Source organism: Orcinus orca, chromosome 9 (genome assembly GCF_937001465.1).
Source record: "Orcinus orca chromosome 9, mOrcOrc1.1, whole genome shotgun sequence".
Taxonomy (NCBI): Eukaryota; Metazoa; Chordata; class Mammalia; order Artiodactyla; family Delphinidae; genus Orcinus; species Orcinus orca.
Window position 1 is genome coordinate 74,825,872 of NC_064567.1, and position 23,339 is coordinate 74,849,210.

The 23,339-nt window shown below is 35.8% G+C and overlaps 1 protein-coding gene across 4 annotated transcripts in view; it reads right to left on the reverse strand.

The window, feature by feature from the left end:
* HYCC1 (hyccin PI4KA lipid kinase complex subunit 1) overlaps positions 1–23,339 on the reverse strand; it is an 80,833-nt gene that overhangs the window by 27,018 nt on the left and 30,476 nt on the right. For 3 of the 4 annotated variants that reach the window (XM_004263441.3, XM_033440390.2, XM_033440397.2), the window contains exons 2-7: positions 18,539–18,617; positions 13,118–13,219; positions 7,227–7,406; positions 6,290–6,370; positions 5,674–5,789; positions 5,205–5,300 (exon numbers count right to left, since the gene is read on the reverse strand). In XM_004263441.3, the coding sequence (XP_004263489.1) occupies positions 5,205–5,300; positions 5,674–5,789; positions 6,290–6,370; positions 7,227–7,406; positions 13,118–13,219; positions 18,539–18,589 (626 nt within the window). In that variant the 5' untranslated portion in view covers positions 18,590–18,617. The remainder of the gene's footprint in view (positions 1–5,204; positions 5,301–5,673; positions 5,790–6,289; positions 6,371–7,226; positions 7,407–13,117; positions 13,220–18,538; positions 18,618–23,339) is intronic. The other variant, XM_033440394.2, reaches the window with a different exon arrangement.

Here is a 23,339-nt window from a genome sequence, read left to right on the forward strand (position 1 = left end):
AGTAGTTGCGGCACGTGGGCTCAGTAGTTATGGCTCGCGGGCTCTAGAGCACAGGCTCAGTAGTTGTGGTGCACGGGCTTAGTTGCTCCGCGGCATGTGGGATCTTCCCGCACCAGGGATTGAACCCGTGTCCCCTGCACTGGCAGGCAGATTCTTAACCACTGCGCCACCAGGGAAGCCCTCTCCGGTCCTTGCTTTTAATAATTAAGAATTCTGATTTACTCATCAGTACTCTGAATGCTCTCTTCAAAGATATTCTTTTCACATAGATCCTTCACTGAATTTACATAAAACGCAGAACAAAGCAAAAACAATCAACAAAGCTACATGTCACATGAATGCCTGACTCCTCTGTTCATCAGAGGGTATCCTGAAGTTGCCTGACTTCCCTTTACAAATCCAAAACATAAGACTCGACCTTACGAAGAGCAGCTGAGTGGCCTAACCTCCACTGCTATATTAAACTTACTCTGCAGTCACATATAGGTATCTCCCAAATTCACAAACCATGATAAAATAAAATTCCTTTTAGAAGGCATATTTGTCAATACATTTCTGGAAGAAGTTCTAAGTATCAATTTGTAGGGAAACTACTGCCATGATTCTCATTCTCTGTTGAGAGATACTATCTCTTTCTTAGACTGAGAGAAAACCTGTGAGATTGTTCTCAATATACTGAATTACAAACCACAAAATGATTAGAAAGCCCAATTCCAGTGGGGCTGACTGGAGAGAGTATTTATTTAGAACTTAAAGTAGAAAAGTAAATAGATTAACTACTATCATTAGATCATCAGACCAGTGAGTAGAAACTAGCTAGAAAAAAAGGGAAACAATGATTTTTCTATTTTTTAACTTGAGAAATATTTAAAATTTGGTCCAGTTCTATTTCGTATCCATCTGGATAAAATACATAGACTATGAAATAAAACTAACCAATTTCAAAACCTCTTCCTTTTCTGCTCTGCTTTTTAAATAGTGAGGAGAGGGGAGGTGAGGAGAAGGCCAAGAGAGCAGAAAAAGTGGGGGAATAAGGGAGAAAAGAGAAAATGGAAGAAATTCCTACACAGTAATGAGCACTTTTCTGTTCTTATGCTTCTGCTCTTTGAAATTAGGAGCCTAATAAAGGCTGCATCTTCTATCACTTTCCTCAAGAGAATACCATATACAAAAATAGTGCTCAAGTTGCTGGAGAAGAGATTATCTCAGATGGGTTGTAAAGGAAGGATGGAGAAGATTTACAATGGTGGAAAGGTGTACAAAGTAAATAATAAGCAATGAAAAGTCAACTGTAGGTTCTTTCAACAAGGAATTTCCTAGTATAAGATATGCTCTAGAACAGCTGGCAACTGCAAACAGGTGGGAAAAAAGAAAGAGCGGCTGTGTATCTAGAGTGAACATGTGTGTTCATCATTGGGGTGCTAGCTGTCATTTATTGAACGATAACAAAGTGACATACACTGTGCTAAGAGCTTGTTCTCTCTCTCTCTCTCTCTCTCTCTCTCTCTCTCTCATTTTATCAGGCAGGAAAATTAATCCACAAGATGGTTTATTTGCATAAAGCTGTCCCTAATAGACAGAAAACAAGAAGAAATCTGTTCAGTGGTCAGGAAGGCTGATTTAGGAATCAAGAGTGGGTCAGTGTTTCATTACAGGTTCACAGGAACAAATACACTGATCAAGAATCCCTAGCAGTACATATTCAAGTCAGTCACCGAGGTGACTCACCAAGTGAACAAAATCAGGACAGTCCCTTAGACAATGGGGGAAAATTTAATTTACAGCTTAGTACAGTTTCATCTTTAATATTTATATTCTACATCAAAAGGCAAGATAAGCCATTTCTTAAACACAATTGTATTAAAAGAGATGCTCAAAAAAGAAGAAAAAAAGAAAAAACTATTTCCCCAAATTTAGAGGACTTAGGAATATACTAATAAAACTTATTTGTAGTATTGGTGGGTATGTTGCTTTTAGGAGGGCCATATGTAATATTTAGTACTAGCAGAAAATAAAAACTTGTTGACTAAAACTCAGTCTACCTCTTGCCTCCTTTCAGATCTCTCTTCTAGTGGTTCATGCACATATGCAGGAGGAAAACACAGGCTATCAAGCTGGCCATCAGTCTGCTTACAGTTAACTGAAGCAAAGCTTATAGTTAACTGAACAGATTTTTGACCAGTAGAATAGATTTGTATGTATGCGTGGAGGGTGGGAAGTGTCCAGGATTGTTTTAATTCCACGATTCATTACAATCAGAAGGTTAAAAAAAGAACAGAACACATTTGTCACTGAACCTAGCTCAGGTATTCCACGAAATTTTTCTGGTTGTATTTATGTGTCCTTCCTCCTAGATAACCCAGTCTATCATTTTGGTATAATTATCATCAACAACCAAACTAATCAGCAATCTGAAACAACTGCCACACGGCCAAAACAACTTGATTAGCCATAACACAGTGTGATCACTTTATTTTATTCTTCAGGAAAACCTGCACCAGGACTAAGATCATGAGGAATCTCTTGTACTTTAACTATCATAATCATTTATAACTTACTTATCATCATAGTTCTATAACTAATTTTCCTTCCATAGCTCTGGACTAGGCTTTGCTTGATTAGATACTAGTGCTTTCTAGTTCTTTGCTATACATCTTTAAAGTGTACACCATAATTAGAATATTTGATAAATGATTAAGGGAATCCAGAGTTAAGAGAAATAAATAACTAGATTTTAAACTATTGAGAATACAGTAATAGGGAATCTAAAACAAAAACAAAAGCAAACTAAAAAAGATGGAAACGATAAATTTGATGGAGTTCCTATTACATCATGTTCTGTGGCTTAAGACTTAGCATTATTAAATAGTTTAAGTCTTTTGAATTACATAGATCTCTTTCCTCCCTCATTTTCTTATAGCTAGTGAGTATACTAGAGTGTTTCTTGTGGCATAGAATTAATGTAATATGTTTCTACTAAAACCTTCCTCGGCCAAAATCCTATAGCTAGTTTTCAAGTAATTGGTGTTTCTATTTGTTTTCAAAACCAGCTCTTACTTCTGTTCTTAAAGGATAATCTAAGTCCCTGGTTAGTTAAATCGATATATTACCAATTTTCTACCCAGAACATAAAAGTAATTATACTGAAGATAGTGCCTTCGAGTTACACAGGACAGAAACCAGTGACACATGTTCTTTCCTAACTTTGCCATCAGTCATTTCAGGAAAACATCAACAGTGGTCCTTATTTAGGAAGTTGTGTTAGAACATTTGTATGTATTAGAATGTTAGAGCTTCAAGCATATTCAAGAATATTCCTGGGTCCTACCATCTAAAATACTGCTTTAAAGTAGTGTGTTTTAAGCTCTACAGGTGAAAAGTTCCTGCATCTAACTACTCCTTAAGCCAATGTTTCTGAAGTGTTGGTTCTTACACTCATTTTAGTGCATAACAACATTTTCACTGGACCATAATGAAATGAGAAACAAGGAATGCTAAACATCTCACTTTTGGCTTATAAACTGTTGTCCTTCCCTTCCATTCTACCCCTTTTGGATGTTAAAATACTCTCCCCTTTCATTAAATAATGTTGATGGTAGATATTTATAATACAATGACTTGACAGAAGACAAAGTCGGCAACACCATATAAATACCCACTTCAGCTTTCTTGAAATTTTACAGATCTGTGAAATTCAAAAACTCTGGGCACCTCTGCCTTTAAAATATTTAAAACAAGAAACATATTAGAAAGAGTAAGTGAGAGAGATGGCACACTGGTACCATCTTCTAAGGTGCAGCAAATGTACTTGTGCTCCAATTCAGGAAATATCTGAATGACTCTCCACTTCTCTATCTTCTCTAATAAGCCCCCTGCCTTGTTACCTCCCTCTCCCTCTCCCTGGTCCTATGTGGTTTTCTATCTTATTCAATAGAATCAATTTAGGTTTTCTGTTTGTTTTGTTTTGACTTCATTTCTAAGTATTGCTCTATGCACCCTCCCTCTTACTAACTTTCCAAAGCTACATTTTCTTTCTTTCTTTTTTTTTTTTTGCGGTACGCGGGCCTCTCACTGCTGTGGCCTCACCCCTTGTAGAGCACAGGCTCCGGACGCTCAGGCTCAGTGGCCATGGCTCATGGGCCCAGCCGCTCCGCGGCATGTGGGATCTTCCCGGGCCGGGGCACGAACCCGTGTCCCCCGCACTGGCAGGCAGACTCTCAACCAGTGCGCCACCAGGGAAGCCCCAAAGCTACATTTTCTAAATAAGTTTCCCAAATCTAAATTATTTTACAAGTTCCTTAATTCTATATTTTCCCTTATTTACTTGAATCACCAAAGGCATTTTCTCCGCCTTGTTTTTTTTGTTTTCTTTTGTTTTTGTTTTTTTAAAAAAAGGTAACAAGGACTTCCCTGGTGGTCCAGAGGTTAGGACTCCTCGCTTTCACTGCTGAGGGTGCAGGTTCAGTCCCTGGTTGGGGAACTAAGATCCCGCAAGCCATGCAGTGTGGACAAAAAAAAAAAAAGTAACATCTTCAACATAGAAAATGTAGAGAATGACAGAAAAATCACACAGGAAAAAAATTAAAATAAACTATAATTCCACCAAGTAGATATAACTATTGTTAATATTCTGGTCATATTCAGTCAACGCTGGAATCACACCATATATACTATCATTAAGTACTCTTTTAAATCAGAATTCTTAAATATTTGCATAGTATACACAAGGATTACCATAATTTACTTAACCAAGCTCTTGGCTAAATTTTTTTTAACACGAAAAGTTTAAAAACCAGTATCTCTTACTTCCTTCTTGGTACCAAATTAGAGCACAAAGAAAATAACTACCTAGATAGATAGATAGATAAACAGACAGATAAAAAAGCAAAGAAAACAGAAACCAACCACATGCCAAAAACTGAAAGGTCATAATAGTTCCATTCTTTTAATTATACAGTATGATCCTTTTCTAATTAAATATTCTATTGAAATGTTATTCAGCTTTACCCGCTTCACTGTGTTTTTTGTGACTTCATTGTGTTTTTACGGAGCTTTCTGTATGTCAACTACGTGGAGCTTTATATTAACCTATTTAGTGTTTCAAGCAAATGATTAAACAAAACAAAAATAACTTAGATATGTAACAAACTAGCAATCCTAGATTCACATATTTCAATACTAAAAACATTTGAATTTTAATTTACCTTGAACAAATTTGACACAGTGATTGAAGAGAAACACTGGGCATATAAGTTAGGGCAGCATTGTAACACAACAAAAGGAATGTCAACACTTCAAACCTAAAGATAAACCAAAAGAATATTTACAAATCTTGAGAATTCTTAGAAGTCAACTGTAATTAAGCAAGCATTGGGGAGGGATATTATGTTACAAAACAGACCTGTACAATATAATCACACCAATAAGAATACAAAACTGAAAGAAAAAAGTAACAGTCATATGAAAATTATCTTAAAAATTCAATGTTCCAGATGACATCTGAAGCAAAGTGTAAGTGACAAATCAGGAAGATGTGTTTTTCTCTTGTATAAAATGACTCAACATTTTAAAAATTGTTACATACAACTCATTAAACATTATTTATAAATCTACTGAAATAATTTCTTAAAAAATTAGCATGGTACAATAGCAGGTTATGTCTCCACAGTATACCTATTCTGTGCTGTCAGCATCTCCCTTTGGGGGTGAGGTCCGCTGTACACAACTTTTGACAAGCCATGCTGGGATAGGGCGCTCTCGGTCAGAGCCATGGACCCAATGCTGGAAGGCTAAAGAAAAGACATGTGAATAAAGAAAAAACCATTCTGTTGAAGATGTGGTATTTAGAATATATACACCAGTAAGAATGACTGCCATGAACATCATACATCTTGGAAATATTCAGACTGCCTACTAAGTATTCTGCTCAAAGATTTAACAAATAATTCAAAACAAACTACAAATAGAAATACAAAATAGTTTAACTTTAAAAATTCTACCCCAGAAATACATAATTGCCACACATAAAAAATCTAATCTTATCTGTCAGGAGAAGGGGAGAACATTTCAAAATGAACACTTTTCATAGATCTTTTAAAATCAGGTTTTAGTTTAATGATTTTGATTGCCCATTTTTACTTTGGGAATAGCCAATACTTTGTGTGGTGTTTTATACTTTTTAAGGCACTAATAAACTGATAAAATTTTTTGTCTCAATAACCAGACCCTAATTTATAGCAACTTCAAATCTTAGGACCAATAAACTTACTTTGATAAAAATGTCACTTACCTCATGATATACAGATGGTTTGGATAAAGATGGAATCGTAAAACTCAATACTTTGCTATGTCCCTGTTTGTCAACTATTTCCTACAAAAATGAAAGAAAATATCTTACAATATTTATTTTTTACACATAAATTTAAAAGCTGAATTTAAACTGTTAGTCTAAAAAAAAAAAAGACCTGAGAAGAAAGGAATTTTAAATTCAGCTAAAATCTTAAACTATGATAATCGATTATTCACAAATACTAGGAGTTAACCTTCTCCTTAAAATGTAAGTAACATAGTTTTAAGGATGAAATACAGACGCAGTGTGGTAATAATCATTGATTTTTTCTCATGTAAGAAGTTCTACTTTCTAAATCAATTAACATAGTTATGAAATACATTATGAAATGACCCTTAAATTTTTTTTTCCACTTTAAAAAGTACAAACCTTAAGTATGTATCTAGAATATTGTACTATTTAATATACAAACACTATTAGTAATGCAAACTATATATTTTAAATGAATGGTGTGAAGTCTGGAGACAGTCCAGATTTTACAGAATTATTATTGGTAGATATTAGACTAGATCTTTTCTCCCAAACTGTCTGTGAAGGTCACAATAGACAATTTATAGACAGTGGATTTTAAGTTTAAAAAATTGAAAACTCAACACTGGTATTTTCAGATACCTCCATAAAATCATTTAAATGGACTGATTTTTAGTCTCCAATCAATCAAAAAATGTATATTTACATAATTGTATGTATGCCCATATAGTCTTCAACCTCCAGAAAGTTATTTTTGGGAGAATGAGCTACGAGTCATTTGATGTATTAAAAATAAATATTAGCTTTACTAAAATGAAAAATAGTTGCCATTATGCATTCATTTTTGTTGAAAGGGTTATATGCTTGGCTTTTGTCAGAAAACATTTTAACTATATTAAATACAAACCAAATTGTAAACCCCTAGGAGAAGAGCTTCAATGCATCCACTGCTATGCACATTTCTGCTGGCTGAGACGGCAAGGTAGCACCAAATCAGTTCTGGAAGAAACTGCAGTGTAAATCGAAGCAACTGCTCCTCTCCGCTGCGATAGAATTCAAAGAGCTGGTGACAGACAGGTTCTAGCAACTGCAAGAAAGACAAAATATTCATTCACGGACTGGACTGTATTTGAATGACACTGATGTATTAAATATAAAAGGTTTTCCCTGATTGGTAATTACTGAAATATACAAATGTTTCCATTTTTTGGAAACACAAAACTATTCACAGCTAAGCTATTTAGTAATGAACTCTAGTGGAAGGCCAAACTGCAAACTAAGTGTATACTGAAGCACTTTATAAACTCTAAAACATTCTGTAACTCGAAGGTAGTATTGTTATTAAAACCGTACCTTTTAAAATTCCTAAAATAGATAGGTTGTGAGAAGTTCCTTCCTGAATGTCCTTGCTTCCAGATAAAACATGTCAATATAAATGATTGGCTACAGGGTTGGAGAAATTGAAATGGGAGTCCTAGGGAGTTACTGTCTCATTGCCCTCCTGAGTTATAACTAGGCAGCATGGGACAGCAATGACCAGTATGTGGAGGGAGAAGCTGAATAATATAAAGCCCCTAGGTCTAGTTTCTTACTGTAACCATGGTTAATTCCCCTGGATGATCTAAACGTTGCTATCATTTTATTTTAAACTTGATTTGGACTTACTGATAGCCTTTTTTTCCCCCCACCACACTCCCCCAGCTACCCAGTTAACAGAGCTGACTGTATCTTTATAACAGACATTTTTTTAAAAAATCAGAAAGTCAAGATAAGAGACTCTTATAGGTAAGTATTATCTTAAAGCATATATAATCACACACGTCATTAACGAATATGTCAGGGCTACTTTTCAAACAAGCAGGCTACTATTATATTTTAAGCGAATGGGAGTTCATTCACTTCACTAACTTAGGCAATAGATTGACGTCAATTTACGAAACAGATTTTCTACTGCCAATAATTGGAATGAACAGGAACTAAAGTGGATGTTTTGATTTCAAAAAAGTTCAATATGTAAAGCAAACCGGGTATAATTAAAGTCAGTATTACAGAAAAAGTTATACTTTAATAAATATTGACTAAATCAAACTGGTCTTTCCTATTGAAAAACTATCTTCTGACAGTTAAGGAACATTTTTCCACTCTCAGAATGGTCATCAGAGTGCAACAGGTGTCCACTGTGGCATGGCAAAGGCAAAAGGAAACTGCAGGGTCAGAGGCAAAGTAACCCCATTCACAGATAGCAAGGAAAGTTTTTAGGGTAGGAATTTGGAAGAATGGAGAGGGGGATGGTGGAAGAAAGACTGGTAGGGGAATGTTTAGCTTTCAGGATGGAGTTTTAAAATTTCTTTGTGGACCAGGGTCGATAATCTTGTACTGTGGTGTAATATCGGTCTTCTCTAAATACCACGGAAAGCTTTGATTAAATCAATTAATATAGTCTAAAAATTATCTGCAAGCTTGTGAAACTTTATGCTGAAAATTTATTCAATAGGCTGCATGAACACATAATCAATTTTAATCAAAACACTCCAAAAGGCCTTTTAAACTGGTTTAAAATCTAAAATTAAATGGAGTTTTGGTTTATGAAAGCAGAACCAAATGAAGACAGATTCAAAAGGGATGCAGAAGTTATATATTGCAATGAGATTAGATGAAATTATGCATATCAAAACACTAGAGGTAAATACCAGTATCTGTGCAGGATTTTACAGCTTGCAAAGTACGTTCACATATATGAACCCATTTAATTCCCACAATATTATATGGTACAATGTCATTACCCTCATGTATACTTTCTACATAAGGAAATTGAGACAAAGAAGCTATCAACTGAAATCAAAAACATCACACAGCCCACGTCTGACTGAAGGCAAGGCTTTCTAACTCCTTTATAAACATACCTGAAAAATGTCGGAAAAGAATAAAACAATATACAATGTGGGAAACACAAGCAGTATCTGACTTATCTAACCTGAATATATATATATATATATATATATATTTTTTTTTTTTTTTTTTCGATATGCGGCCTCTCACTGTTGCGGCCTCTCCCACTGCAAAGCACAGGCTGCGGACGCGCAGGCTCAGCGGCCATGGCTCACGGGCCCAGCCGCTCCGCGGCACGTGGGATCCTCCCGGACTGGGGCACGAACCCGCGTCCCCTGCATTGGCAGGCGGACTCTCAACCACTGCGCCACCAGGGAAGCCCTACCTGAATATATTTGAGACAAGCAATGGAGCATTAGAACATGCTGTATTCCTAGTGTCTTGCTTGAACTTTTGAATTATTTTCTCATGAAAACATTGTTATACTCGGTGGGTAGGTTTCAAAATACTGTTAAGAGAGAACTGCACCTCAAGTATATTTTGATGTGCTAAATGGCCTTTTTATGGTCTAAACATCATGTACCTTCTTTCCATTCTAAAATACATTCTGAATTCTGAAACAACTGAGTTACAAATGAACTTTTACAACAATCTATTCATAAGTAAGAAGCTGTATCTTAAGAGAGAATTTTAATGGTAACAGAAATGTATCATAAAAATGCCTTTAAATGACTAAAGCAGGGATAGAAGATGGAAAAGAGCTAAGTTTGGGTAAATTCACAAGAGAATCTTCCAAACTTTTTTTGAATTGAACAGTTACTGAGAATACAGGTAGGAAACAGATACAGAAAAGTTGGAGGGCACTACTCTTCATGTGCCAGTAGCCAATGAACTGACCTCCTCTCACTCTGGGATTGCTATGCCTAGAAGATTTTATGCGGTTTTTTCAAAAAAAAACCTGGTTTCATAACAGACTTGAGCATTGTTAGCCTCTAATCCTATGCCTATCTTAGTCAAATAAAAGCACTGGTTAAGGAAATTTCATTGTATCCATAAACTGCCTCTTTACAGTTTCTTGAGCCTGCCACACATACCTGCCTCAGGGCCTTTGCACTTACTACTCCCTCTCTGGAAAGCTCTTGCCCCAGTTTAGTTTTCTTCCTCTAATTCATTCAGACCTTAATTCAACCATCACCTCCTCAGTCCCAACACATACTTCCCCTACTCTGCTTTATTTATCTTCACAGTTTTATCACTGACATTTTATTATACATTTAGGTATTTGTTTAATGTTTCTTTCACCTACCAGAATACAAGTTCTAATCTATAAGAAAAAGAATTTGTTCTGTTTTGTTCACTGCTACATTTCTAAGTGATTTCTGGCACACTATATGTCTTCAATAAATATTTATCAAATGAATTTAACTGAATAATGAAAAAGTACTACTTGTAAAATCCAAATACCAAATTTCCCAGACTTCAGATAACCGCAGAATCAACGTTCCAAATTTCAAAAATGCCAAAAGACAATGACGGCAACTTTTTGGGAATATCTCCACTTTAAGACACAAAATGTTCTAAAGAGCAAAAGGAAGGTTATGATGTTAAAGTAGACACTGCTATATTTTAGAAGCACTTCTAAGTACATTTTTAAAGACTGAGTTGTCTTTTTAAGAATACAGAATACACACTGTCTTTACCACATTCATCAGGCTAAAAACATAAAACAAACTTACATGCAAAACCTCCTAAACCAGTGCTTCTGAAAGTGTGGTCCATGGACTGAAGACCATCTACAAACTGTTACCAGTCCTCAACAATATAAATACAGAAATTGAGAGGAAATATTTAAAAACTTTTATAGCAACTTGATATGGCTGCAATAACCAAGAGGGTGATCAGCAGACTTATTGAACAGAGTATGGATCAGTTAGGGGTTATCAAATTTATGTGGTACCTCGCATGTGATGTGAGTTGCATACTTGTCATACACATTAGGTACACATATTGGTCTGTGAGAGACTGGAAAAAAAATATTAAACTGGTACTTCACCACAAATAGTTTGAGATATACTGCTCTGAGCCATCAGAGCTCACTGTCATCTGAATGAAAGAAATGTTATGAACCAAACTAGCCTACCAGAAATTTACCTCTATCCAAAGCAGCCTGGTTAAAACACACTTCATTAGAGAAATAATTTTTAAGTCTTTCAAAATACTGATCAGTAAATGATAAATAAGACTTAATTTGTTAAAAAAATAATAATAAAGCACACAGCTATACTTGATCCATTTGGTAAAATAATTCTCAAATAAACATGGAAAACTGTAAGACAGCTTCTACCCAAATACTTCAAAAACTAAAACCCTTCAAGAAAACAAGCTACTATACAAATTAAGTAGCTTTGGGAAGGAGGAAGGTTGCTCTATTTAGTTATTCCAGTTAAAGTTTTTGTCTTATCAATATAAACCCTAGTCTTTTTTTCAGCACCTAAAATTCATAATCTTTATAATCTTCTTTATGGAATAATCAGTAGAAGCTGGGTTATTCTAGACACCCTCCAAAAGAGGTTACCTACTCAAATAACAAAAGACTCTAGTTTTGATAGTTTCATCCCAAAGGCATATAGGTCCACATAAGACTAGACGCCAGGGTGTAAGTTGTTTTACCCCTAGATAATAGGACTAGTGGTCTTAGAGCCTATCGTTTCACCTACCAAACTCAAGTATAAAAAGAATGCATACCTCATACTCCTCCTCTCTACTCCACCTCTTTCCATTCCCACTGACACTGCCCTAGTTCAGGTTCTCAACAGCCCTCCTACACTGTTGTCATAGCCTCCTAGTCTTCTTGCTTTCATTTTTTCCATTCTCCAATCTGTCCTCCACATAGCCACCTTCCTAAAACAATCAACTGGTCAAGTCATCAGCACAAAAAAAGTCTAACCTGCTTATGATGGAATTCTAGGCCCGCCATGGTTACAACCTAAACCTACCTTTCCAGCTTCAGTTCCCAACAGTCTTTCATCTCTTGTTAACTACTGCATTAGCCTATTTGCTTTTATCTGAATGCCAAGCCTTTTGATTTTCCTCACTATTTCCAATCCTTACCTATTATATTTCTACTATGAATGGTGGGATTTATAAGCACCAGAATCTGGAGTATAGATCATTTTGTCACCTTCAAAGTAAACTTGCTATCTAAAAAAGAAAAGGAAATGCGGGGTGGGGTGGAGGGGCACGCAGAGAAAAGAAGAAAGGACTGGGAAAAACACCAGCAGGACCAAACTACTTGCTACTCTTCAAATTCCACATATTTTCTCAGGCCTCCATATACTATCCCTACAGCTTGGAATGTCCTTTTACTTTCCACACCTGGAAAACATGTGCAAATCCATCTAGACTCAGTTAGGCATTGCCTTGAAAGCATGTATTTACACATTTCCTCCCTTTCCTCTTACGGGATAAAGACCATGTGCTACTCATCTTTGATTTTCTGTTGCCTAGCACTGCAGCTGGCTCATAATGGGCACACAAATATTTGCTGAATGAATAAATGAATGCAGTGACCCAGACTTTCCAAGGCTATCTCCAGCAAGATAGATATATAGATAGATAGACAGACAGATACCTACATACATAATGCATAGGTAGATGAGCAGGAACATGTTCAGAGGTGGCTTTGGAATATGGTAATAATTCTATTTCTTGGTCTGGGTGATGGTACACTGGAGCTCATTTTATTATAATTTTTTTTATTCTGCCATTTTTCTGCACATAAAGTATTCTTCTCTTATCCCTCTATCCACTTCTCAAAAGTAATCAGCTAAACACTCCAGAATATATATTATAATTCTTTAAACTATACTTTTCTTACCCTTTTTAATATATGTGTTATTTTTCACAGTAACAAATTAAAAAATCAATCAAATGAATACTACTAGCACAATAAACTGTTAGAGTACTTACCTCACTTTGTGGCTCCTGGATAACTTTATAGAGAGATGAAACTAAAGAACTCTTGTCTTTCAAATTTGTAGCATAATTTGGTAAAGATGTTTCTGGTAGTGTCTAAACAAATTTTAAAAAATACATTTTATTTTTATGAAATGTCCAGAACAGACAAATCCAAATACAGAAAGCAGACTAGTTGTTGCCAGAGATTGGGGGACAGGGAATTGGGAGAAGGAAGAATTGGGAGTGACTAACCAGGTATGGAGTTTCTTTTGGAGGTGATGGAAATGTCCTAGGATTAGATGCTTGTGTTAGTGGCACAACATTGTAAAACCACTAAAAACCACTGTATTTTCATCTTAAAATAGTGAATTTTTCATTATGTGAATTATATCTCAACAAAAAAATTGTAAAAATAAAATAAAAGATATATTTAATCCTCAACATCAACAGGGACATAAGTTAACATTCAGCACTTCATCTTTGATCACAGTTTGGGGTTAGAAATAAGAATACAAATCATTTGTAAAGCCAGAGATACATTTTTTGTAGCATTATACAGGTTATCAATCTTATTAGCAGTATTTTATCCTGTTTCTTAATAAACATGTTATATAAGGATCTAATGTTTCAAACCTTAAAGCCACAGCTCATCTATCAAAGTAACTCCTGAGTTACATGTTGTGACTGTTAAGTAAGACTGTTCTACTTTACAGAATTGGGGGGAAATTTTTTACTTCTCAGAACTGGAGAAAAAGATAGTCATACTACCAACAAACTAGTGTTCTTAATTCCATTTAAAATAGCAGCAACTAATCACAGAGCCACCCTTTCAGAAAGGACACTATGACCAGAGAGGAATGGGAAGAGATAAAACTCCAGTAGTAAGTCAGACGGTTTAGGATAAAAGTAGTAGGGAAATCTGAAGAAAAACAAAAAAACAAAAACCCACTTCATCATAACAAATGATAAAAACCTATCCTTCTAGAGTATACCCCTTCCTTAACAACTTCTGTCTCCCAAGTCATTATTTTTTCCCATGAAAATTATTTCTATCAATCAACCAATTAATCAACAATGTTAATCCTGCAGTAGATATAATGTCTCAAGATATTGCTAACAGTCATGCCAAGATATACACTATTTCTTACATGTCCCACATCCTAGTATTTCATGATTTAAAATGGGTTATGGTTAGTGTATATAGGTGGGTGTGTGCATAAATAGACACAGAAAATTAAACAGCATTAATTTTTATAATAAGGACATTTGGTTCATTTTTACCCTACTGTGAACTCCTTGAGGGCAAGAACTATCTTATCTCTCCATCCACAGCATACAGCACAAAGCCTCGTACTCAAATCTTTGCTGAAGACATTTATATAGATGAACAAAATAAGAAATAAATACTGTCACTGTTTACTCTTCAGTAGATTCTTTAAAAATAGGTCACATTTCACCTTAGGATATATGAGTGAATAGCTTCTTTTTTTAATTTATTAAGATAGTTTTGTTTACCAGAATGGTAAGTAAATGTGAACTATCTGGGAACCTTCCACAATTCTTCCAGGGTTGGGGGGGACGGAAGCTGGGAGTTTCACTGCAGCTGCTTACACAAAGAGGAGATTAGGGCTTTCTTCAGTATTTCAAAAGCATGTAGCAAAAGATCTCCAGGCAACATTCCATTTCCGTTATTTGATCAAGAGTAAACCTAATATTGATGGAATTTATATAAAAGGGAATAATAGTCAAATAAACAACAGATTTCCAATCACCTGAATGATAACAAACCTAAGTATACATGTAAAACACATTAATATATGTGTGTGTATGTGCACATGTGCACACGCGTGTCTAAACATAAAATTTTAAACCAAGTGAATTGAAAAATAAATCTTAAAAAATGATTAGTGAATTGAAACATTATTACATACACTATCTAGGCTAAAACTGGAAGAGTCATTAAAAATGTGAACTACAATTTTCAGTTTATGTACCAAGTAACCCTCATGAGGTAAAATATCTTTTGTGAAACAGCCAAAAGCAAAAGGACAGCTCTTTTCTGAAAAGACAAGTTCTAGACAATATCCTGGGCCTAGGCTACTACTGCTAAATGAGAGGAAGGATCTCCCAAAAATTAGGGTAGTGAACTATTATATTTTATCGCAATTCTGTCATTATTTCATTTTGTGAATATGGGAAAAGTTACTTTTGTCTATAGAAGGAGAGAAAATACAATTGCTGTGTTTATGAACAGTGCTTTGAAAACCTTAAGATCTAAAAGAGCCTATGGATTTAAATACTATGACAGCAAACCTGTAAATTTTCTTACACTGTACTAGTTCAAAGGTACTTGCCTTCTTAAATACCAGCTAAGCTTTCTCACTTTTCAGAAGGCAGAACTGGAGACAAAAGAAGTTATAACGGGACATTATGGTAGGAAATTAGTCTTGGCAAAATTTGAAGAAGACAGATGCTTCATACTAAAGTATCATTTGGCAGATGGCTTTTATAAAATATAAGGAAGTGATATGGGTTGGGTGGAAGAGAATTAATGAAGATGGACAGATGGGTGGAGAACCAATAAATAAAACAATTCTGACCAACAACATTACACATAAGACTAGATTTTGAGTCACATATTGCGATTCAGTGACTACCAGAAAATCAAAAATTTGGCGGATAAATCTATATATAACATTAAGAAAAACACAATACAATCTGAAAAAGATAATATTTCACAAATAAATATTTGTAAAGACAGAGATTGAACTAACTATTCATGAAACCTTAAAATAATGAAGTCTGAGTCTAATTCTCTTTGTTGGTATACTAAGAGAATATTAATGAGGGCCCATAGCTAGAGTAAATACTAGTTTTTCCAAAGGCAAAGAAGAAAAAAGAAATAAAAATTGCCCAAAGCAAACTGCATTGTCTTTGTGCATTTGAGAGAATGTTGAGTGACGTTATGAGGTTGGGAGTTCAGACTGTACCCATGGAACAGTGCACAGCTAAAATCATCTTCAAAGACCCCCTATTTCAGGTTTTCTGGTGAGGATACTGAGACCCAAAGAAGTTATGTGATTTGTCCAACATCGTAAAACCACCTAGAGGAAAAATTATGATTAGACCAAAGGGTGTCTGACTTCTCAGCCCCATGTACTCTGTACCACTTACTTTATTAATCATGATGACCTTGGCCTTATTAGCACGACGGTTATTAGATTAAACAACCAAGCAGAGGCATAGATAGATGACAGATAGATAGGTAGATAGATAGATGATCCCTAAACTTTATTTCTTAAATATTTTCACCAAAATACATAATTAACATCACAAATCATTTCAAAAGACAATATATTCAATTATAAAAGTATACTTGGGAGATTTGTTCTCATGCACTTTCCTATCTTCTATCGCTTTTACTATGCTGCTGATTTTGTCTGGTAACCTTAATCTCTTCATCAAATATAAACAGAGCTGAATTCAACACACATTAACACAATTCAAAATAATTTTCAGAAATGCCTACCAAATTAACCAAGGAATAGGAAATATCTTCCCTTATACTTGACAATAATTTAAATCATTTGTTATGTCAAATTGATTGAAAATTGGGTAAATTTAATATTGGCGCGTTAGGGGAAAGTTAAATAACCTTTTATTTCATGGGGCCCAGGATCTTACTCCCCTCCTCTCAAGGAAAAGTTTCCTTCGCAGGAAGGGAAAGAAATAAACAAAAAGATGGGAAGGGAAGAGAATTAGTCATGATTTTCAGTTATTTGCCTTAATAGTTGATCCTCCCCTAAGCCTCACATCCTTTATCGAGCCCTCCTGACACAACTCCCATAGTAAAGAACGGCTAACTGGCTCTAATTGCTTTTGCAAATTTTACTTCATCATTAATATAAGGATGCCCTAGAAGTAGTATTCAACTGTTAAACTTGACAATTTTAATCAACTTGCCAAAAAAAAAAAATCATGGTAATGAACCATATTAAACACTCTTGAAGCAGGAAAAAAGCTTAAAAACACAAAGACAACATATGTAAGAAAAAAAGGCACACACCAGATTTAATCAAACTATTAAAATATGTATACTATATACAGTGCCCTTTTATAAGTGCATGTATAACTACATCACTTTATGATGAGTTACGGGATCCATAGAAAGATATTCAATTCATGACTATAAAAGCTGAGAAAATGAAAACCTTTGTCATTCATCAGGATGAGAAAACGACAGGTAAGGCCAGCTACAAAATTAACAGGAAACATTGCTTCTCTCAAGGACATACTGCAGCTAAAAAGTGTCATAACCTCCATTTTTGAATGACTACTGTATTCTTACTTAGTGAGAAGCCTTGTAATCTAAAATCATAGATATCAAGAACTTTGTCATTTAAACATATATCGGTTAAGAATGAAACATCCCACTCTTGGCAGGAGGATCTAAGTCACCTAGACACAGAGAAGCAGGCTTCAGATAAGGGGTTTCTGAACCGAACATTCCACACAGATGTTAACTTTGTAGTTCCCAAGACAACATGACCCTGGGTCCACTTCACAGTCCAGGTCAGATTTTAACCCCATTACACATAGCTCTGCTTTGTTTTGAGTCTATCAAAATACTGTTTCGTTTAAATTTCACCTTTTCTGAAAATCCTATAACAATTTTATTTTTTCCTTTGTTTGGTGAGATGCCTACAGGGTACCTATTGTATAGTCTGCCTCACTGAAACAAGCCAATAAGTCTGACTTTTGTCCGAGGCCTTGGGCTAACTTGGCTGGACAAAAAATGACAATTTCAGCCCAAACCCTTCCTTCCTGTGGTTCATGATCAGGAAGCTCACATAATTATGTGTAACAACAAGACCCAGGGGACAAAAAGAAGTTAGTTAACTGGTTAAAGGAACACTATTTTAACTATCATAAAGAAGAGTTCATGAGACAAGAAAACAGAGTTTTATTTTTCTTCATCAACTAACCAAGAGTTATATACCGCTTATATAGGCACTGGGTTAGCCAACTAGAGAAAGATGCACTGATAGAAAGCTGGGCAAATATCTTCCCATCTCCTCCTCATCGTTGATCTGCCCACTCCCAGTGCCCCCCAAATTGGGAGAAACATTTCAACAGTGAATCTTTCATGCTAGTTGGAGAGAATGACATCAACTTTCAGAGACTTTAACCATTCTTTGTGGTGTTGCCATAAAAGGGAGAAAACAAACTAAACTACTTGGTGAAAAAAGGAGTCAATTTCCTAGGAAAGATTACTATGTGTAAATAATCCCCTAATAAGATTTTTTGGAACACTGTTTTGCTTCCACAGATATTTAGCTTTTTAGCCATTAAAAAAAAAAAAGTCACTGGAATTTAAACCACAGACACAACTTCTCTGGAATATAACTATTATATTAAAACAGTAAATATTACCTTAAACTCTGACAACCATTCCTCCACAACCCCTTTCTCTGAAGTGAACATCTTTCCACATCTGTTCTAAACCTTCAACCTGAAAATTAACATAGAAAAATGTTAAAATTTTGAATATATTTTCTTTATAGTCAGATTACCAAGAATAGAAGTAATCCTATAAAATTTAGCTACTTTGTTACTTGTGAAATTAAAGCAGTTTCAAACATAAATTACTGGGTTCATTTCAAAACCAATGTGCACAAACAAGCATTAAAATGCAACAATTTGGGCTTCCCTGGTGGCGCAGTGGTTGAGAGTCCACCTGCCGATGCAGGGGACACAGGTTCGTGCCCTGGTCCGGGAAGATCCCACATGCCGCGGAGCGGCTAGGCCCGTGAGCCATGGCCGCTGAGCCTGCGCGTCTAGAGCTTGTGCTCCACAACGGGAGAGGCCACAACAGTGAGAGGCCCGCGTACCACAAAAAAAAAAAAAAAAGCAACAATTTTGACAAAAGTATAAATATCATAACATGATGAAATTGGCTCTGCAATTTTTCATTCAGCTTTTAGTAATACCAGCTGCAAAACATACTGGACATTTTCCCCTAGTTTCAATTAAATAATTCCAAGTAGATAATGCATCTTAAGAAAACTGTAGAGGGACTTCCCTCATGCTGCAGTGGTTAAGAATCTGCTTGCCAATGCAGGGGACACCGGTTCGATCCCTGACCCAGGAAGATCACACATACCGCGGAGCGACTAAGCCCTTGTGCCCCAACTACTGCGTGCCCCAACTACTGAAGCCCCCGCGCCTAGAGGGCGTGCTCCGCAATGAGAGAAGCCATCGCAATGAGAAGCCCGCGCACCGCAAGGAAGAGTAGCCCCCACTCGCCGCAACCAGAGAAAGCCTGCACACAGCAGCGAAGACCCAACACAGCCAAAAATAAATAAGTTAATACATAAATTCACTAAAAAAAAGAAAACTGCGAAAAACATTTTAAAACTAAAAATATAAAAAGACGTGCATCCAAAACTAACTTTATAGAAAGCATTAATTTAATCTGCTTATATTTCAGTTCTTTACTACAGTAACAATCTATCTAGGCAAGCCACTTGGTTCCCTGAAAGCTTAATAGTCATAAAACAGAAGTAAAAGTGGTAATATCCAAGATAATGACCTTAGTCTTAACAATAGTTATTCATAAGATTGGAATTTACTTAAGTATAAATAAGAAAAAAGGAAGCTAAAGGAAATGCAAAACAAATTTATCTCAAGCAAAACTTCTGTCAAAGTACAATGTAGTTTTCTTCACCCATCCATCTATAGGAGAATGAACTTAAAAACTGTTTCTTGAGGGGAAACTTTATTAGCTCTAGCTGAATTTCCTAACCTCCTAAGTCAGGCACAAACCCTGCATTAGCCTTCTTAATTTTAATCAGCATTATCATGTAGTAGAAACCGGGACAGAATTGACAGAAACTGAATCCTGATTCTATTCTTACTTATAGTATAACCTTGGGCAGGTTATTTGCCTTACTTTTTTCATTCACGAAATAGGGCTAACCACAGTACCTACCTTCAATGGATTATTGTGAGAATTAAATGAAAAAATGTAAATAAAAGCACTTATTACAGTACCTTGCAATAAAAGTGTTATTACTATGCAATATTATTATCAAAGAATATCAACTTGTATAGCCTCTACTCAGCTGTCTATCAAAGTATACAGATACTTCATAATGAACAACACAGGTTCTTGCAAAGAATACATTCTAATGTTTCTGCTGTCTAATTTCCATTTAAAAAAATGGTTAAGAAAAAAATATATATTCACTAATTCATTTATTCATACATGAAGAATTACTTGAGAGATATGCATTTTATTTTTTCAGGATAAAAAATAGCCCTTTTTGGGCTTCCCTGGTCACACAGTGGTTGAGAGTCCGCCTGCCGATGCAGGGGATACGGGTTCGAGCCCTGGTCCAGGAAGATCCCACATGCCAAGGAGCAATAAGCCCGTGCGCCACAACTACTGAGCCTGCAGTCTAAAGCCCGCGAGCCACAACTACAGAGCCCACGTGCCACAACTACTGAAGCCTGTGAGCCTAGAGCCCATGCTCCGCAACAAAGAGAAGCCACTGCAATGAAAAGTAGCCCCCGCTTGCTGCAACTAGAGAAAACCCACGTGCAGCAACAAAGATCCAACACAGCCGAAAATAAATTAATTTTAAATATATATATATATCTTACAGAAATGTGAATATATGTCTCTGAAAGATATGTTCAGGAACATTCACAGCAGCAGTTTTTGTAAACAGTCAAAAACTAGAAAGAGACCAAGTGTCCATCAAGAGTAGGATGGATAAATTATAGTATATCATACATGGAGTTCTACACAACGACAATAAGCAAACTATAACTACATCAATGTCACAATATTGGGAAAAGGAAGGCAAACAAGAGTACTGCTATACAATTGCATTTATATAAACTTCCAGAACAGGCAAAATTAATCAATTTTGTTAAAAATCAGAAGAGTGGTTGCTCTTGAGGCAGTTAATTCTTGGGTTCTGGTAATATTATGTTTCTTGATCGAAGTGCTGGTTACACAGGTGTGTTCATTTAGTGAAAATTCATCAAGCTGAACACTTATGTTTTGTGCAGTTTTCTGTGTATATACTATACATTAGTAACACCAGACAGCTCCAGGCCTCTTATCATTCACTTGATAGAGATCAAATGGAAGCCCTCAATTGCATAACTGAGTTCACATGAATACTCAGTAAAATTGTCCCTCTCCATACTTCTTTGCCTTCCTCTGCAGAGCTCAAAAGGGAGACCTCAAAACAGCAGCCCCCAGAAACTTTCACAGCCTCACCACCACTACCTGCCTCCACCAGGACTAAAGTCATTTTCCCTTCCCCGCTGTTGATGTCAGGAACCACAAGAAACTACAGCTCCCAGGTTACACTCAGCCCTTGCACACTGATCTTCGTAACTCTTTGCAGGCCCTCTATTTTACCTTCATCTCCTATTCCACCCTAATACTGGAAGGAGGTTCTCTTTCACTGTGCCTTCTGGAATTGACAATCTGTTACCAGCAAAATCCTCTATATCTTCAACAGTTCTCTCACTATCACTTTCTTCTTGTTCTAACAAGAAGCCTGACTCTTCTCTGAAGACACTGCTTTCCCTGCAATCTTCTCAAAGAGGACTGCTTTTCCTCTCATAGCCCTGGAAGAAACCACTGGCCCTAGAGGTAATATTACCATTTCAGATCATTCTCCCTCTCTCCCCTCGAACCATCCACCCAACGCTGTTCCGAAACTCATGAAGCTGTCATCTATCATTCAATTCCTCCCTTTCATTTCTAGATGATTTTAGCTCTGGCTCACTGTCATGTTTTGAAACTACTCTTCCTTCTCACTCCCTGCACTCTGAATTCCTAAAAATCTCCTACAACAATATTGTCTTCTTCCCTGCCTCAGCAACTCAATCCTATTATCATGAACTAGACCAAACATTTACACTTTTAAATATTGAGCCAACCTGAAAGAACACCCAATGGTCAAAGTTGGAACAATTTGAGCAACAGAACAAATAACGTAGTAGTGAATTATTACCCAAAGTATAAAATAAATATACATGAGTCCATATTGATATAAATAAAATGACTAAACAAATAAATAAATGTTAGAGAATAAGAGACAAATCTTTTTTTCAGAAGAATTCCAAATAATATATATAGGTATTTCCCCCTCTAGGAGAAGTTTAGTCTCTGCCGCCTCCCCAGTGAGAATGGGCTGGACATAGTGATTTCCTTCCTAAGAAGAGAGTATGGAAAGAGGAAAACAGTAACTTTATAGTGGAGAAATCTGATAAACACTGCCTTGATCAAGGTTAACATCACCCATGATGTCATGTGAATATCATGTACCCTTGATATGATGAGAAGGGCACCTTACCTCTAAAAAGCCATAAACCCAGTATAATCATGATACAAACATTAGAAGAAACTCAATTTGAGGAATGTTTTACAAAATATCTGACCTATATTCCTCAAAACTAAAAGGTCATGAAAAATTTAAAATGCTGAGAGACTCGCAGACCAGAGAGACTAAGGTGACATAACAACTAAATGCAATATGGTCTCCTGGATTGGATCCTAGAAAAGAAAAGAGATAGTAATAAAAAAAAAAAGTCTGAAATTTAGTTAATAGCAAAGTAATAGTAATGACAAATGTACAATGGTAATATAAGATGACATTAGGAGAAACTGAAACTGGGTTTGGGGTATACAGGAATTATTTGTACTATCTTTGAAAATTTTCTATAAATCTAAAATTGTTTAAAACATTATTGAGGCTCTGATGTATTTCTGTTCTAGGATCTAATCCAATTGACATTTACTGTATTCAAAAACAAAACAAAATTTAAAAGCACAAGAACACATGAGCACATATTTCATTAGTCATCACTTATCATGTAGCCACAGTCTACTCATATTTTCATTATTATGAAAATAGTTTTGAGCTTGCAGACACCATGAAAGGGTCTTCAGGACCCCGAGAGGTCTCAAGATGATACTTGGAGAACCATTACCCTAGTCCTTGTCATTACCCACTCTGATTGTTCCTCTTATCTTTTCGGCACACACTTTTATGTACTCAGACCCCAAAACGTTTTGACCATACATGAATCTAATGTCACCTTCCAACCTTCTCCTTTCTCTCCTTACCCATTTCAAATTCTTTAGTCAATTATAATCACCATTTTAAATATGCTCCCTCAACTCCTTTGCTCTTACTAGTTTTACTCC